This window comes from Borostomias antarcticus (assembly GCF_949987555.1).
Source record: "Borostomias antarcticus genome assembly, chromosome: 2".
NCBI lineage: Eukaryota > Metazoa > Chordata > Actinopteri > Stomiiformes > Stomiidae > Borostomias > Borostomias antarcticus.
The window spans coordinates 34,838,602-34,854,360 of record NC_140235.1 but is presented as its reverse complement, the minus strand read 5'-3'; the positions used below and the strand labels follow the sequence as shown (position 1 = coordinate 34,854,360).

At 50.2% G+C, this 15,759-nt stretch overlaps 1 protein-coding gene across 1 annotated transcript in view; it reads left to right on the top strand.

Annotated features, from left to right (window-relative positions):
• Positions 1–15,759, top strand: part of cacna1bb (calcium channel, voltage-dependent, N type, alpha 1B subunit, b) — a gene marked incomplete at both ends in the record, with an annotated part of 153,210 nt that overhangs the window by 61,441 nt on the left and 76,010 nt on the right. Inside the window, 3 exons of the mRNA XM_084454778.1 lie at positions 5,848–5,951; positions 11,564–11,679; positions 12,228–12,284. Coding sequence (XP_084310904.1) covers positions 5,848–5,951; positions 11,564–11,679; positions 12,228–12,284 — 277 coding nt within the window. The remainder of the gene's footprint in view (positions 1–5,847; positions 5,952–11,563; positions 11,680–12,227; positions 12,285–15,759) is intronic.

The window sequence follows — 15,759 nt, the reverse complement described above, 5'->3', positions numbered from 1 at the left end:
TTCCCTGAGGAGGATGAGGAGGAGGAGGGGGAGGAGGAGGAGGAGGAGGAGGAGGAGGAGCAGGAGGAGGGGGAGGAGGAGGAGGAGGAGGAGGAGGAGGAGCAGGAGGAGGGGGAGGAGGAGGGAGGGGGAGGAGGAGGAGGAGAGGGAGGATGAGGGGGAGGAGGAGGAGGAGGAGAGGGAGGGGGGGGGGAGGAGGAGGAGGAGCAGGAGAGGGAGGATGAGGGGGAGGAGGAGGAGGAGGAGGAGGAGGAGAGGGAGGAGGAGGAGGAGAGGGAGGAGGAGGGAGGGGGAGGAGGAGGGAGGGGGAGGAGAAGGAGGAGAGGGAGGAGGAGGAGGAGAAGGAGAGGGAGGATGAGGGGGAGGAGGAGGAGGGAGGGGGAGGGGGAGGGAGGGGCAGGAGGAGGAGAGGGAGGATGAGGGGGAGGAGGACGAGGAGGAGAGGGAGGGGGGGGGGGAGGAGGAGGAGCAGGAGAGGGAGGATGAAGGGGAGGAGGAGGAGGAGGAGGAGAAGGAGGAGAGGGAGGATGAGGGGGAGGAGGAGGGAGGGGGAGGAGAAGGAGGAGAGGGAGGAGGAGGAGGAGAAAGAGAGGGAGGATGAGGGGGAGGAGGAGGAGGGAGGGGGAGGGGGAGGGAGGGGCAGGAGGAGGAGAGGGAGGATGAGGGGGAGGAGGAGGAAGAGGGGGAGAAGGAGGGGGAGGAGTAGGAAGAGGGGGAGGATGTACAGATGGGGCTTGGTATCCTGACGGCGTGCGAGTGTGGCGCTGAGGAACAAACCGCAGACCACGTCATCCAGGACTGTCGTACCAGACACCCAACGGAATGCGTGGCCTGACGGTCGTGGATGAGGAAACGGTGACATGGCTCCTGGAGGTGTGCCCGGATATATAGCCCGGGTGACCCCTCACCCAGGCTCGGGGTGGTAAAAGGATAGCCCCTCGGCCCCTCTGGGGGGGGGGAGGACAATAACTAACCCAAACGACGAAGAAGAAGAAGGGGGAGGAAGGAGGAGGAGGGGGGGGGGGGGTTGGGAGGGGGAGGAGTAGGAGGAAGAGGGGGAAGAGGAGGAGGAGGAGGGGGAGAAGGGGCGTTCATGATTTCATAAGTGCATCTCTCATTACCTTGCTGAATCAGGGCTTGTGTGGATTAAGAGGCTGGCGGCCTCACCTCCCCTGAACACGTTGTAGGCAGCTCTGCTTAACCTTCCACATGGCGTTTATCCTTAATGCTGTTGCTTTGAGCACGCTGTCTGGCTTTCTGAGATGTTGTGGTATTGTGCTGGTGGACCCTTGATGGATTAGCTTAGCGCTCCTCGGAGAGCTGTATGAGTGTGTGTGTGTGTGAGTGTGTGTGTGTGTGTGTGCGTCCGCCGAACAGCGGATTCATAGCATAGGAAACAGTGGATTCATAGCATAGGAAACAGTGGATTCATAGCATAGGAAACAGTGGATTCATAGCATAGGAAACAGTGGATTCGTAGCATAGGAAACAGTGGATTCATAGCATAGGAAACAGTGGATTCGTAGCATAGGAAACAGTGGATTCGTAGCATAGGAAACAGTGCATAGGAAACGTAGCAAACATGCAGACAGGCAGAAACGTGCTGGAAGCAGTCAGAGGACAGCAGGCCTGCCGGCCTCCATAGGATATATGTCTTGAATCAGTATTGCTACATTGTCTATGTAGACTGTCTATGAGGTGTTGTCAGACTAAGGGCAGTGCTGAAATGGTAACGCAGTAGAAGAGACTCGGTAAACATTTTTCACCATGTGAAACTGAGCTCAGCCCTGCGTAGAAAGGTTAGGCTGTGACAATAGCTATGAAAGTTCTCCGTCTTTCCCGGCTGACATTTTATTTGCGAGCTGACGCGACACTGTGCGTTTACACTTCATTGTCCCTCCCCTGCAATCCATCTCCCCCACCCAGAAGACCCGGCGAGGACAGCGAGACAGCGCGGAGGGGGGAGATGGAGAGACCGGGCCGGCCTGGAGAGATAATGAGGTAGTGAGAGACAAGTTGGAGAGACGTAGAGGCGAGGCGAGGGGGTGATGGACGATGTAGTGAAGCCGCGCCGAGATGCCGAGGAGCGGCCATTTATCCACCGTGTGGGCCGGCCCCGAGACAGTCCAGAGAGAAAGGGGGAGGACAGTGAGTGGTGTGTGTGTGTGTGTGTGTGTGTGTGTGTGTGTGTGAGAGAGAGAGAGAGAGCATTACATTAAGCCAGCATGCTGATTCAGCCACCCCTCCCCCCCATCACAATCACACACAGCAGGGTGGCAACGTTCCGACACTGGCGTCTGCAAAATGTCACTGTGCTTCAGAAAGATCATCGCTCCCCCTGGGTAGATCACTAGGTCCCCAGCGCATCACTGCTGCCGCCTGGCCTCTCACTGGGGGACGCCCCCCCCCCCCGCACGCACGTCCACAAAGAAGAGCCGACCCCCTCCTCAACTTCATCTCTCCGCCCGGGATGGCTGCTTTCAGGATCTGTACCATCTATATCAGGCCTATATCTATCTATCTATCTATCTATCTATCTATCTATCTATCTATCTATCTATCTATCTATCTATCTATCTATCTGTCTATCTGTCTATCCGTCTATCCGTCTATCCGTCTATCCGTCTATCCGTCTATCCGTCTATCCGTCTATCCATCCATCCATCCATCCATCCATCCATCCATCCATCCATCCATCCATCCATCCATCCATCCATCCATCCATCCATCCATCCATCCATCCATCCATCCATCCATCCATCCATCCATCCATCTATCTATCTATCTATCTATCTATTTATCTATCTATCTATCTATCAATCTATCTATCTATCTATCTATCTATCTATCTATCTATCTATCTATCTATCTATCTATCTATCTATCTATCTATCTATCTATCTATCTATCTATCTATCTATCTATCTATCTATCTATCTATCTATCTATCTATCTATCTATCTATCTATCTATCTATCTATCTATCTATCTATCAGGCCCACTCTTCAGGGTTTGAGCACAGACACAAAGATGCCGTTGGAGCAGTTCTATGTTCATATAGATTCGTATAGTAGATACACGTGTGTAAGGAATGATGATGTCGTGATTGCACCAGGTAGTACTGTTGATAGACCAGCGCTGGGAGTGAGCGCAGAGTAGCGTGAGTGATTTGTGGTGCAGCAGACCAGGAGGAGGGATTAGACTCTAAGACGCTTTCTTCTGGAGAGGGAAGCTTCTGGAGCTCTGAGAACGCTGAGATTAGGACTGGCCTATCTGGGGTTGTAGAGGGGGCTCTATCTGGGGTTATAAAGTGGGCTCTATCTGGGGTTATGGAGGGGGCTCTATCTGGGGTTATAGAGGGGGCTCTATCTGGGGTTATAGAGGGGGCTCTATCTGGGGTTATGGAGGGGGCTCTATCTGGGGTTATAGAGGGGGCTCTATCTGGGGTTATAGAGGGGGCTCTATCTGGGGTTATGGAGGGGGCTCTATCTGGGGTTATAGAGGGGGCTCTATCTGAGGTTATGGAGGGGGCTCTATCTGGGGTTATAGAGGGGGCTCTATCTGGGGCTATGGAGGGGGCTCTATCTGGGGTTATGGAGGGGGCTCTATCTGGGGTTATGGAGGGGGCTCTATCTGGGGTTATGGAGGGGGCTCTATTTGGGGTTATAGAGGGGGCTCTATCTGGGGTTATAGAGGGGGCTCTATCTGGGGTTATAGATTGGGCTCTATCTGGGCAAGCAGACAGACAGACAGACAGACAGACAGACAGACAGACAGACAGACAGACAGACAGACAGGGAGGTAGGGAAACAGACAGACAGACAGACAGACAGACAGACAGACAGACAGACAGACAGGGAGGTAGGGAAACAGACAGACAGACAGACAGACAGACAGACAGACAGACAGACAGACAGGGAGGCAGATAGACAGGCAGACAGACAGACAGGGAGGGAGGCAGACAGGGAGGGAGGCAGGGGGGACAGGCCGGCAGATGGGGAAGCAGACAATGAAACACAATCTCAGTATTCCCCGGGTCCCCGGGGGACTGGTTTATCGTAAACATTCGGTTTTGGCCGATTTATTCCAATTGTTAATTTAATCAATGTATTACATGTTTGTTCCACAGTGGTACTTAAAGAGCCTGTGACCATGTCGATGGACCGCAGGGGCCTCTGAGTGACGGGGTAGCAGAGCGTAACGGTCAGGGGGGGGGGGGGTGTAGGGTTTGACCATGGCCTGGAGGTAGCAGGAAGCTGTCTTTAATTGCCCTGTAGGCTAGTACCAGAGTTTTAAACTGGATGTGAGCTGATGCAGGGAGCCAGTGTAGAGAACGGAGAAGGGAGGTTGTGTGGGAGAACTTGGGGTGGTTGAACACCAGGCGAGCAGCAGCTTTCTGGACAAGTTCCAGGGGTTGAATGGCTGACGCAGGGGCCCCAGCGAGGAGGGAGTTGTAGCAGTCCAGGCGGGAGAAGACATCTCAGAGAAACTAGCAGGATGTCCCCAGCGTGAGTCTCTTTAGATACCACACAGTGTGAATCTACTGACGTCTACTGGCGTCTGTATCACTGGAGAGGACATTCAGTTGTTTAACTGCCCGTGGCCAATCAAATGGGGCCATATTTCAGTCAGTCTCTAGCTCTCTCTTCTTTTTCTAACATTCTCTCTTCCTCCTCCTCCTTTTTCACTGCTGTGTAGCTGATTACGGCAAAACGAATGCTTTTATGGTATCCTATCCCTGGGTAGTGTATCAGTTTAGAACAGGATGTATGGCTAAATAAGTATACGTTTATCATTCTGTCCTTTACATTACATTCAATTACATTACAGTCAATCAGCTGACGTTTTAATTCAAAGTGATTTACAATAATTGCATTTCACGTAGGAGAAGGGAGGTTGTGTGGGAGAACTTGGGGAGGTTGAACACCAGGCGAGCAGCAGCTTTCTGGACCAGTTCCAGGGGTTTAATGGCTGACGCCGGGGCCCCAGCGAGGAGGGAGTTGCAGTAGTCCAGGCGAGAGATGACCAGGGCCTGGATGAGCACCTGCGCCGTTTCATCAGTGAGGAAAGGGTGAATCCTCCTGATGTTGTAGAGCAGGAATCTGCAAGAGCATGGGACGGATGTGTTCTGTTTTACTTGTGTTAAAGCTCAATAAGATAACTTTTTTATAGTTCAATATTCACCTTTACTTGCTATTAGTTTATGAATTGGCCTAAGCAAGACCCCAACAATCGTTTTCATGACATGAGACTACATGAGACCCTGTGAATTTATTATTTTAGAATTTCGGTGTACTGGCTATACACTGGCGGGAAATCTTGTAGTGGAAACGGAAGTGACACGTTGCGTGTCACAATATCAGGAAGACAACACACTGTGTCCCGTGAATTTATCTACATGCACATAAAAGAAAGAAGACTGGTATTTACGTGCACTGAAGCCATCCTTCCAGAAAGTCCATTGAACAAGCTACAATCTTCCAATCCAGTCTGCTCAACACGCCGCGTTTGTTATCATATTTTTTCCCCATCATTACAGCGAGTGAGTGGGGAATTGTGGGAAGTGTGGTTCTTAAAACGCAGTGCCGAGATATCTCATGCAGCTTTAAAGGAACTTATGTGGTGGCTGGCTGTGTGCGGGAGTGTCGTTATGGAGAACATTTTACTGGCAGATTAAGATTGTGTGCACACAGTAAAAGCCCATGTGAATGCAACTCTAGCACTAACCTGTTGTTTTTTATTTTCTGTTTTCTCCATCTACCTGTGTGTGTGTGTGTGTGTGTGTGTGTGTGTGTGTGTGTGTGTGTGTGTGTGTGTGTGTGTGTGTGTGTGTGTGTGTAACTGCAGGCCAACGATGCCTCGGGGAACACATGGAACTGGCTGTATTTCATCCCCCTCATCATCATCGGATCTTTCTTCATGCTCAACCTGGTCCTCGGTGTCTTATCAGGGTGAGTACTACCTAAAACACACCTAAACCTACACGTCACATACATACTGTAATCTCCCAAGTCGTGGAGCACAGCAGACAGTGTTCAGAGTCTGGACCAGAGACAGACAGTGTTCAGAGTCTGGACCAGAGCCAGACAGTGTTCAGAGTCTGGACCAGAGCCAGACAGTGTTCAGAGTCTGGACCAGAGCCAGACAGTGTTCAGAGTCTGGACCAGAGACAGACAGTGTTCAGAGTCTGGACCAGAGCCAGACAGTGTTCAGAGTCTGGACCAGAGCCAGACAGTGTTCAGAGTCTGGACCAGAGACAGACAGTGTTCAGAGTCTGGACCAGAGCCAGACAGTGTTCAGAGTCTGGACCAGAGACAGACAGTGTTCAGAGTCTGGACCAGAGCCAGACAGTGTTCAGAGTCTGGACCAGAGCCAGACAGTGTTCAGAGTCTGGACCAGAGACAGACAGTGTTCAGAGTCTGGACCAGAGCCAGACAGTGTTCAGAGTCTGGACCAGAGACAGACAGTGTTCAGAGTCTGGACCAGAGCCAGTTAGCAGTTTCACACCTCAGCGCATTTATTGGAACAAAGGAAAAAACAAAAAGGCAAAACAGAAGGAAAATGTCATCGGGGTAAAAGCCGGGGTTCTGTTCTGCCGGGGACTCAGAGCACAGGATCAGAACAGGGGTTCGGCTCTGGTTCCTGTAGACGATAAGGAAACTTTTTTATTTAATTTGCTCATCACTGTTTTGGATCTTAATTGTTGTAGATTTCTTATGTTTTGTTGATGTTTGTGTTTGCTTGTGAGCTCGTCGGCATTGGAAATGAGGGAAACCTCAATTGGCCTTTCGCAAAAGCCCCGCCTCCTTAGTTACTGTTGCTACGGCCGTCATGCCTGTCAAGCTTTAGCACGTCAATATTCCGTTTTCAGCTATATCAGTGAGAGATATTCCAAAGGAAATAATAGCACATTTCTGGAATAATAGTTCTGAAATATCAGAGACATGTAGACAGAAAGGACTACAGTATGCTTTTAAGAGCTACATTCACAATATAATTTGTCGGCGGAGTATAGACCTTATTAAACCGGAAGTAGTTATGAAGAAGAGGCTAATGTGCTTAGTTTAGCTGAGCGCAGTATGGCTTCATCACGGTACAAAGAAAAAATATGTTTGATCGGAGGTGTGGATCCATAGAAAATTGACGTAGTCGCCATGAGTAAAGATAATTTGTAACGGACAATTATATATATTATAGCCAATTATATAACGGACATGTATAACTATCTTGAGCTTACACAGTAACGCTGAGTCCAGAGACGACTGAGAGCATCCTCAGCCAGGTCTTTAGCAGCGTGCAGGCTCATTAGCCGATTGGGTGCCGCCGGTGATCGTTCCGTCCGGGCCTGATTGGGGAACTCGGCGCAGCTGGGTAAGAGCGTTGCCCAGGCAACCAGGAATGGCCTGTAAAACCCCGTCAACTACCTGGCCCCGCTGTCCATGGTGCTGGGGACTGGGTTGCCTAGTCGAGACCCCTCTGGCTTTTTCACCTTGGGGTCGCAGTCCATGGTGGCAGCCTCCCGCAGAACGGCCCCAGGGAGGATGTCACATTACATACACACACACACACACACACACACACACACACACACACACACATGCATACATACATGCATACACACACACATACACACACATACATACATACACACACATACATACATACATACATACATACACACACATACATACATACATACATACATACATACATACATACATACATACATACATACATACATACATACATACATACACACATACATACACACACATACATACATACATACATACATACATACATACACACATACACACATACATACACACATACATACACACACATACATACATACATACACACATACATACACACATAACTGAGGTGTCAACACAAGAACTCATTCTGTCACGTGACCCCCCCTCCCCCTCTGTTTGCTTTGCACGACCGAACTACCTTGCATGCGTGTGCAGTTTTGCAAAGAGCTGCCATCGTTGACTACAACATGTGTATGTATATGTGTATGTATACATATTGTAAGTAAGCTTTGAACAAGCAGCCTACGTGGCACTTTTCACACCCCATACAGTACCACCGTGTGTGTGTCTGTGTGCACACGTGTGTGTGTGTGTGTGTGTGTGTGTGTGTGCGTGTGTGTGTGTGTGTGCGTGCGTGCGTGTGTGTTTAATCCTCTTTCTCCAGTGGAGTGTCTGAATCACTCAGGCTGAAAGCCTCTGTTGCATGATGGGAAGACCTTCCCCTTAAAGACGTGTACATTTATAGGTTTATTACCATAATCAAACAAATCGTTTTGTAAATATGGAGAGAGGCTGGGTTTATTTTAATGAAAACTAATCTAGCCTAACCCTAACCCCATACATGTACCTCCCCATGCCCAGCGATGCTTAGTCTGAGTCTCCATTCACTCACATGAGGAATACTATCCATCTCCCTCCCTCCCTCCCTCCCTCCCTCCCTCCCTCCCTCCCTCCCTCCCTCCCTCCCTCCCTCCCTCCCTCCCTTCCTTCCTCCCTCCCTCCCTCCCTCCCTCCCTCCCTCCCTCCCATCCTCCCCTCCTCACTCTTTTCAACCTCTTGATTATGCATCATGTGTCGTATATACTGTACCCACACATCCTCACATGATCAAATACAGCAATGCATACACAAACACTCTCTCTCTCTCTCTCTCTCTCTCTCTCTCTCTCTCTCTCTCTCTCTCTCTCTCTCTCTCTCTCATCACCATGTTTGTGGTCAGGGGGTCTCCGGTTGTTATTATGTGTTCTGGGAAGCCTAATCTGTCCACCTGCCCGGCTGGCGGCTGGTCTATACAACGTCCTTGTGACTCAGCGCTTTAACGACAGCGCCTTTATCCCACTCCTCTCTTCCTCTCTTCCTCTCCCTCTCTCTTTCTCATCTCGGTCCTCCATCTCCTCTGTCCTTCTTTGGGCCCAGTGATGCCCTCCCTCCCTCCCTCATCCACTATCCAGGGGGCTTACAGTAGTTTAGAGTCTATCTCAGCTGCCACTCAAGGTGAGAGGAGAGTACAGAGTGTTAAAAGATAAGTACACTGAATGTCATGTATTATTCCTGGCTTCCCTGGCATGTATCTGACTAGTACAGGTTAAAATATTTGTGTTTTGTGCAGTACACAAACATGTGTACACAAACATGAAATTCAGTGTCCTTATCCTTTAATTTCAGGTGGTGTGATGAATGTTTTATGCCTCTCACACAGATCGATTCTTATATAAGTAGAGTCTGAGTTTCAGTTGACTTCAATCATGCTTGCAGTTAACGACGGAATAAAAAAAATGAAACAACTCACATCTCTTCGGAGTAGGAGGGAACAGGCGGCCATTCAGCTCCTCAAAGAAATGACACACACACACGCACGCACACACACACGCACTACACACACTCCATTACCCCTCCCCCCCCAGACAAGAGTAGAAAATACAAACAGACAGCTACGAAGCAGAAGCAATCTTACACACGTCCAGTGCAGAGCAAACAGGCTGAGAGCAACAACCCTGCCTCCAGCAGTCAGACTGAACAATACAGACCTGAGAGGAACAAAACATGGAGTCGGAGTGTTGTGTTGTTTGTGTTTTTTTTATTTATTGTTGCTTTATGGCTTTAAAAAATGTTATGGTATGTTATGTTTTTATGTAAGTGTATGGTCGTATGTGTAAATGTGCATGAGTTCAAACGTATGGGTGCATGTGTGTATAAACCTAAATTTTTATGCTGTATAATGTAGGCTTAATAGATGTATTTTGTTTATTTATCGATGTAAATTCTGTTTTTATTCACTCGTTAACTGCAAGCATGAATGAAATAAACTCAAACTCAAACTCTGCTTATATAAGAATCGATCTGTATGAGAGGCATAAAACCTTTCACACCACCTGAAATCAACTCTGTACTCTAGACTTAGGGAGGTAACATGCTGGTTCTTGCATTCAGACATCACTCTTGGCATCAGTTTCTTCACAATGAATCTCTCCTGTGTTTTTTCTCAAGAACTACATTAATGAGATAGACCTCCAGTCTGTAGGAGCGCTGGCGTTTGAAGTTTTCAAGTAGAATCCCACTGGAGGCAATTGTTAGTCAAATGTTAGCGGTGCGTCTCTTTTTTTGATCCTTCACACGGTATTTTAAAATGGTTTCTCCTCGTCTTTAATCATAAGGCCCCCCCCCCGCGTATGGGCTCAGTGGTTTCACCCGTCTGATGGCGTCTGACGGGAGACGTGTCCTCTCAGCGAGACTCAGGCCTCAGACAGCCCTGAACGGAAGGAAACGTCTCATGTACATTGTTATTAGTCTGGACGGAAACAGCAGGGGGTCCGAGGGGAGAGGAGATCATCTCTTCATCTTTCCTGCGCACGAGGGGGCGGTCGTCCACCTTACCGACTGCCAGGCTGGCTGGCTGTTTGACCGACTGGCTGGCTGTTTGACCGACCGGCTGGCTGTTTGACCGACTGGCTGGCTGTTTGACCGACCGACCGGCTGAATGCTTGTCCGGCTGGCCGGCTACTTCTGACGTTGTTTTCCGGCAGTGTGCCAGAGTGGTTGTCTGTCCGCTCATCCGTCCGTCCGTCTGTCCATCCTTCCCTTCCTCTCTTCATCCATCCATCCCTCCCTCCCTCACCCCCCCCATCCATCCATCCATCCCTCCCTCCCTCACCCCTCTCCATCCATCAATCCATCCCTCCCTCCCTCACCCCTCCCCATCCATCCATCCATCCATCCATCCATCCATCCCTTCCTCACCCCCCCTCCATCCATCCATTCATCAATCCCTCCCCCCCTCACCCCCCCTCCATCCATCCATCCATCCATCCCTCCCTCCCTCAACCCTCTCCATCCATCCATTCATCCCTGCCTCACTCCCTCCTCCATCCATCCATCCATCCCTTTCTCCCTCCCTCCCTCCCTCACCCCCCCCTCCATCCATCCTTCCCTCCCTCACCACCCCCTCCATCCATCCATCCCTCCCTCCCTCCCTCCCTCCCTCCCTCCCTCCCTCCCTCCCTCCCTCCCTCCCTCCCTCCCTCCCCATCCCTCCATCCATCCCTCCCTCACTCCCTTCCCCTCCATCCATACATCCATCCCTCCATCCATCCCTCCCTCCCTCTCCATCCATCCATCCATCCATCCATCCATCCATCCATCCATCCATCCATCCATCCACCCGTCTGTCTACCTCTCAAGTGTAGCTCCAGCTCTTCAAACAGGCCTTTGATTGGCCCGAGCCCGTGCCCTGCGCTCCCCCGGGCCGCTGTGGCGGTGTGTGTCTCTGAAGTAAAGGACCCTCCCAGTGAGGAGGGGAGGGGGGGGCAGGGTATCAAAGAGCTCTGTGTGCATTAGAAATGAACTATTTATCACAGAGGAGTAGCGTGTGCGTGTGCGTGTGCGTGTGCGTGTGCGTGTGCGTGTGTGTGTGTGTGTGTGTGTGTGTGTGTGTGTGTGTGTGTGTGTGTGTGTGTTGGTCGGTGGGTATTGACGGGTGTATGTCTGTCAGCATTCTTTATTTTATATTTGCGCGTGTGTTTCCACAGGGAGTTTGCCAAAGAGAGAGAGCGCGTGGAGAAGAGACAGGAGTTCCTGAAGCTTCGGAGGCAGCAGCAGATCGAGAGAGAGCTGACCGGCTACCTGGAGTGGATCTGCAAGGCGGGTCAGGATCACCTCCAGTGCATCTCATAGTGGTGTTGACCATACAGAACTGAGTGGAACTAACGATGGATATCTGGAGTCTTGTGCTGTTTGTGTTCTTTAGGGGTCGAGCACCGAAGGTGGGCGCAGGGCGCTCCTGTGTGTGTGTACTGGATACAGTGTGTGTGTGTACTGGATACAGTGTGTGTGTACTGGATACTGTGTGTGTGTACTGGATACTGTGTGTGTATACTGGATACTGTGTGTGTGTATTGGATACAGTGTGTGTGTACTGGATACAGTGTGTGTGTACTGGATACTGTGTGTGTGTATTGGATACTGTGTGCGTGTGTACTGGATACTGTGTGTGTGTATTGGATACTGTGTGTGTACTGGATACTGTGTGTGTGTATTGGATACTGTGTGTGTGTACTGGATACTGTGTGTGTGTACTGGATACTGTGTGTGTACTGGATACTGTGTGTGTGTATTGGATAATGTGTGTGTGTACGGGATATTGTGTGTGTGGTACCTGATCCGGTTCTCTCTCCTTTTTGTCTGTCCTTCCAGAGGAGGTGCTGCTGGCGGAGGAGGATGAGCATGCGGAGGAGAAGTCTCCTCTTGACGGTGTGTGGGTTAAGGCTGGGGTTGGGGCTGGGGGTGTGGTTAGGGCTGGGGTTGGGGATGTGGTTAGGGTTGGGGATGTGGTTAGGGTTGGGGATGTGGTTAGGGTTGGGGATGTGGTTAGGTTTGGGGATGTGGTTAGGGTTGGGGATGTGGTTAGGGTTGGGGATGTGGTTAGGGCTGGGGTTGGGGATGTGGTTAGGTTTGGGGATGTGGTTAGGGTTGGGGATGTGGTTAGGTTTGGGGATGTGGTTAGGGTTAGGGTTAGGGTTAGGGCTGGGTAAGGAGAGAAGAGAGAACCTACCAGGTGAAAAAGGGGGTAGAGTAGCTGTGGCCCTTTTCCATGGTTACCCGTCCCACTCCCCATGGTGAACCAGGCGTGTGACACAACCATCCCCATGAGCCCGGCCCTCCACCTCCACCTTGGGCTCCATTTTGCACTCTATCAAAGTGCTGCGCACAAATCATCCCATCGCCTTCAGTTTACCAGTGTACCATCAATGTGATGGGGTTCTCTTTCACCTGGGGGTTAGGTTCAATGATAACTAGGCAGATAGCTGTGAATTTAAAGTCGCACTTGCTTAAATTCTGTGTGTACAGTAGGCATTTTAAAATCACAGTCAGTGTAGTAATTTCTATGTGGGAAATACATCTGCAAAATCGCAGCAAAACTTCAAAGGCAAACATGTACTGTGATGTCTCCCTTTGAGGTTTTTATGGGATTTTGCCACATTATTTCCCATATACTGTAAGGGAATAAAATATGTGGATTTTAAAAAGGCCTAGACACAGAATTTCAGCATTTTATTCAAATAATATCAACTGAAACAAGCGTGACTGTGCCCCTTTAACTCATTCAGCTGTATTCTCAAAGGATAGGAGTTGTATTTTATCTTTATTATGCTAGTGTCTATTACCTTTTATTACTGCACCCCTCAAATATTGATTCACTTCCTCTAGTCTGTCTGACTGTGGTGATGGTGACACTGGGGATTAACTATAGAGGGCATATGAAAACTCAGTCTCAGTCTCTGTCTCTGTCTCTGTCTCTGTCTCTGTCTTTCTCTCTCTCTCTCTCTCTCTCTCTCTCTCTCTCTCTCTCTCTCTCTCTCTCTATCTCTATCTTTCACCTCCCTCTCCCTTTTAACACTCTCACACAAGCTCTCTCTCTCTCTTTGTCTCTCTCTCCTCTCTCTCTCTTTGTCTCTCTCTCCTCTCTCTCTCTCTGTCTATCTCTATCTCTCTTTCACCTCCCTCTCCCTTTTATTACTCTCACATAATCACTGTCTCTCTCTCTCTCTCTCTCTCTCTCTCTCTCTTTGTCTCTCTCTCCTCTCTCTCTCTCTCTCTCTCTCTCTCTCTGTCTATCTCTATCTCTTTCACCTCCCTCCCTTTTATTACTCTCACATAATCTGTCTCTCTCTCTCTCTCCCTCTCTCTCTCTCTCTCTCCGCCCCTCTCTCTCTCTCTCTCTCCCCCTCCCCCCCTCTCTCTCTCTCTCTCTCTCCCACTCCCCCCCTCCTCTCTCTCTCTCTCTCTCTCTCTCTCAGTGTCGTATCCTTCCCCGTCGTTCTTCAGTGCTTCTTCTCTTCCTGCTCTTCATCTTCTCTCCTCCTCCTGTCTCTCTCCTCTCATGGGTGCTTTTCTCCTCCTTCGGTCTCTCTCTCCTCACATGGGTGCTTTTCTCCTTCTGTCTCTCTCTCCTCTCATGGGTGCTTCTCTCCTCCTTCGGCCTCTCTCTATCTCATGGCTGCTTTTCTCCTGTCTCTCTCCTCACATGGGTGCTTTTCTCCTCCTGTCTCTCTCTCCTCTCTTGGGTGCTTCTCTCCTCCTTCTGTCTCTCTCTCCTCTCATGGGTGCTTTTCTCCTTCTGTCTCTCTCTATCTCATGGGTGCTTCTCTCCTCCTGTCTCTCTCCTCACATGGGTGCTTCTCTCCTCCTGTCTCTCTCCTCTCATGGGTGCTTTTCTCCTTCTGTCTCTCTCTATCTCATGGGTGCTTCTCTCCTCCTGTCTCTCTCTCTCCTCACACGGGTGCTTTTCTCCTCCTGTCTCTCTCCTCTCATGGGTGCTTTTCTCCTTCTGTCTCTCTCTCCTCACATGGGTGCTTTTTTCCTCCTGTCTCTCTCTCCTCTCATGGGTGCTTTTCTCCTCCTGTCTCTCTCTCCTCTCATGGGTGCTTTTCTCCAGCTGGAATCTCGTCACGCCACAGATGTTCGTCCTCCCAGCCATGTTGTGATAGGCCCATAATCTCGGCCAATTAGGCCTGGTGTGGAAGCCAGAGTTAATTAGGGGGATTTAAGGGGGATGGCTTGATTGGATTAGCTGAGGGGGTGCGCTGTATACGACACACATACAAATACATTTTCAGGAAAGAGTGCCCGCAGATGCTTTGCATTTCTGAGAAGAAGGATCGCACTTGACTACCTTAGTACTGAGCCACCAGAGGAATGTGACTCAGTATTCAACTCAGAGCAGAAAACTGGACTCAGTCTTAACACATTGACTGGTAGATGTGTTTTGGGGCGGAATACCAATCGCCCATGTTTGACAGAGTAAAGATAGTTGTAAAATGTGGAACGCGAAGTGAAACCCTGAGCGCAGAGGAGAGTGGAACGCGAAGTGAAACCGTGAGCGCAGAAGAGAGTGGAACGCGAAGTGAAACCGTGAGCGCAGAGGAGAGTGGAACATTCGAGTGATCTCTCTCTCACGACATTCGACCAGACCGCTCCTAGCCTATCAAGCGGCTGCTTCTCATTCACCAAGACGCCCGGCCTGCAACTGCCTCAGAGCTCCGGGAAGAGAGGAGGGTTGTAGATCTGGGAAAAGCCTTCTGACGTCGAGGGTCATGTGACCATCTCTATCGCATGGGGCCGTTTGTCATTCCGAGGCTGACTTCAGAATGACTTCAGAATCAGAGAATTCTGTCTTCCACTTGAAGTCAGCCAGAGAACGTGACCGATGGCCACTATTCATAGCATCCAATTAGCCTTCCTCTCTCAGGACATACAGCAGCAGAGGATGAGGCCGCTAGTGGGGTTTCTCTGACCAGGGTTTGACTGATCCAGAGGATGAGGGCGTTAGTGGGGTTTCTCTGACCAGGGTTTGACTGATCCAGAGGATGAGGGCACTAGTAGGGTGTCTCTGACCAGGGTTTGACTGATCCAGAGGATGAGGGAGCTAGTGGGGTGTCTCTGACCAGGGTTTGAATGATCCAGAGGATGAGGGCATTAGTGGGGTGTCTCTGACCAGGGTTTGACTGATCCAGAGGATGAGGGCATTAGTGGGGTGTGTCTGACCAGGGTTTGACTGATCCAGAGGATGAGGGCGTTAGTGGGGTGTCTCTGACCAGGGTTTGACTGATCCAGAGGATGAGGGCGCTAGTGGGGTGTGTCTGACCGGGGTTTGACTGATCCAGAGGATGAGGGCATTAGTGGGGTGTCTCTGACCAGGGTTTGACTGAGAACATCTGCACTGTGC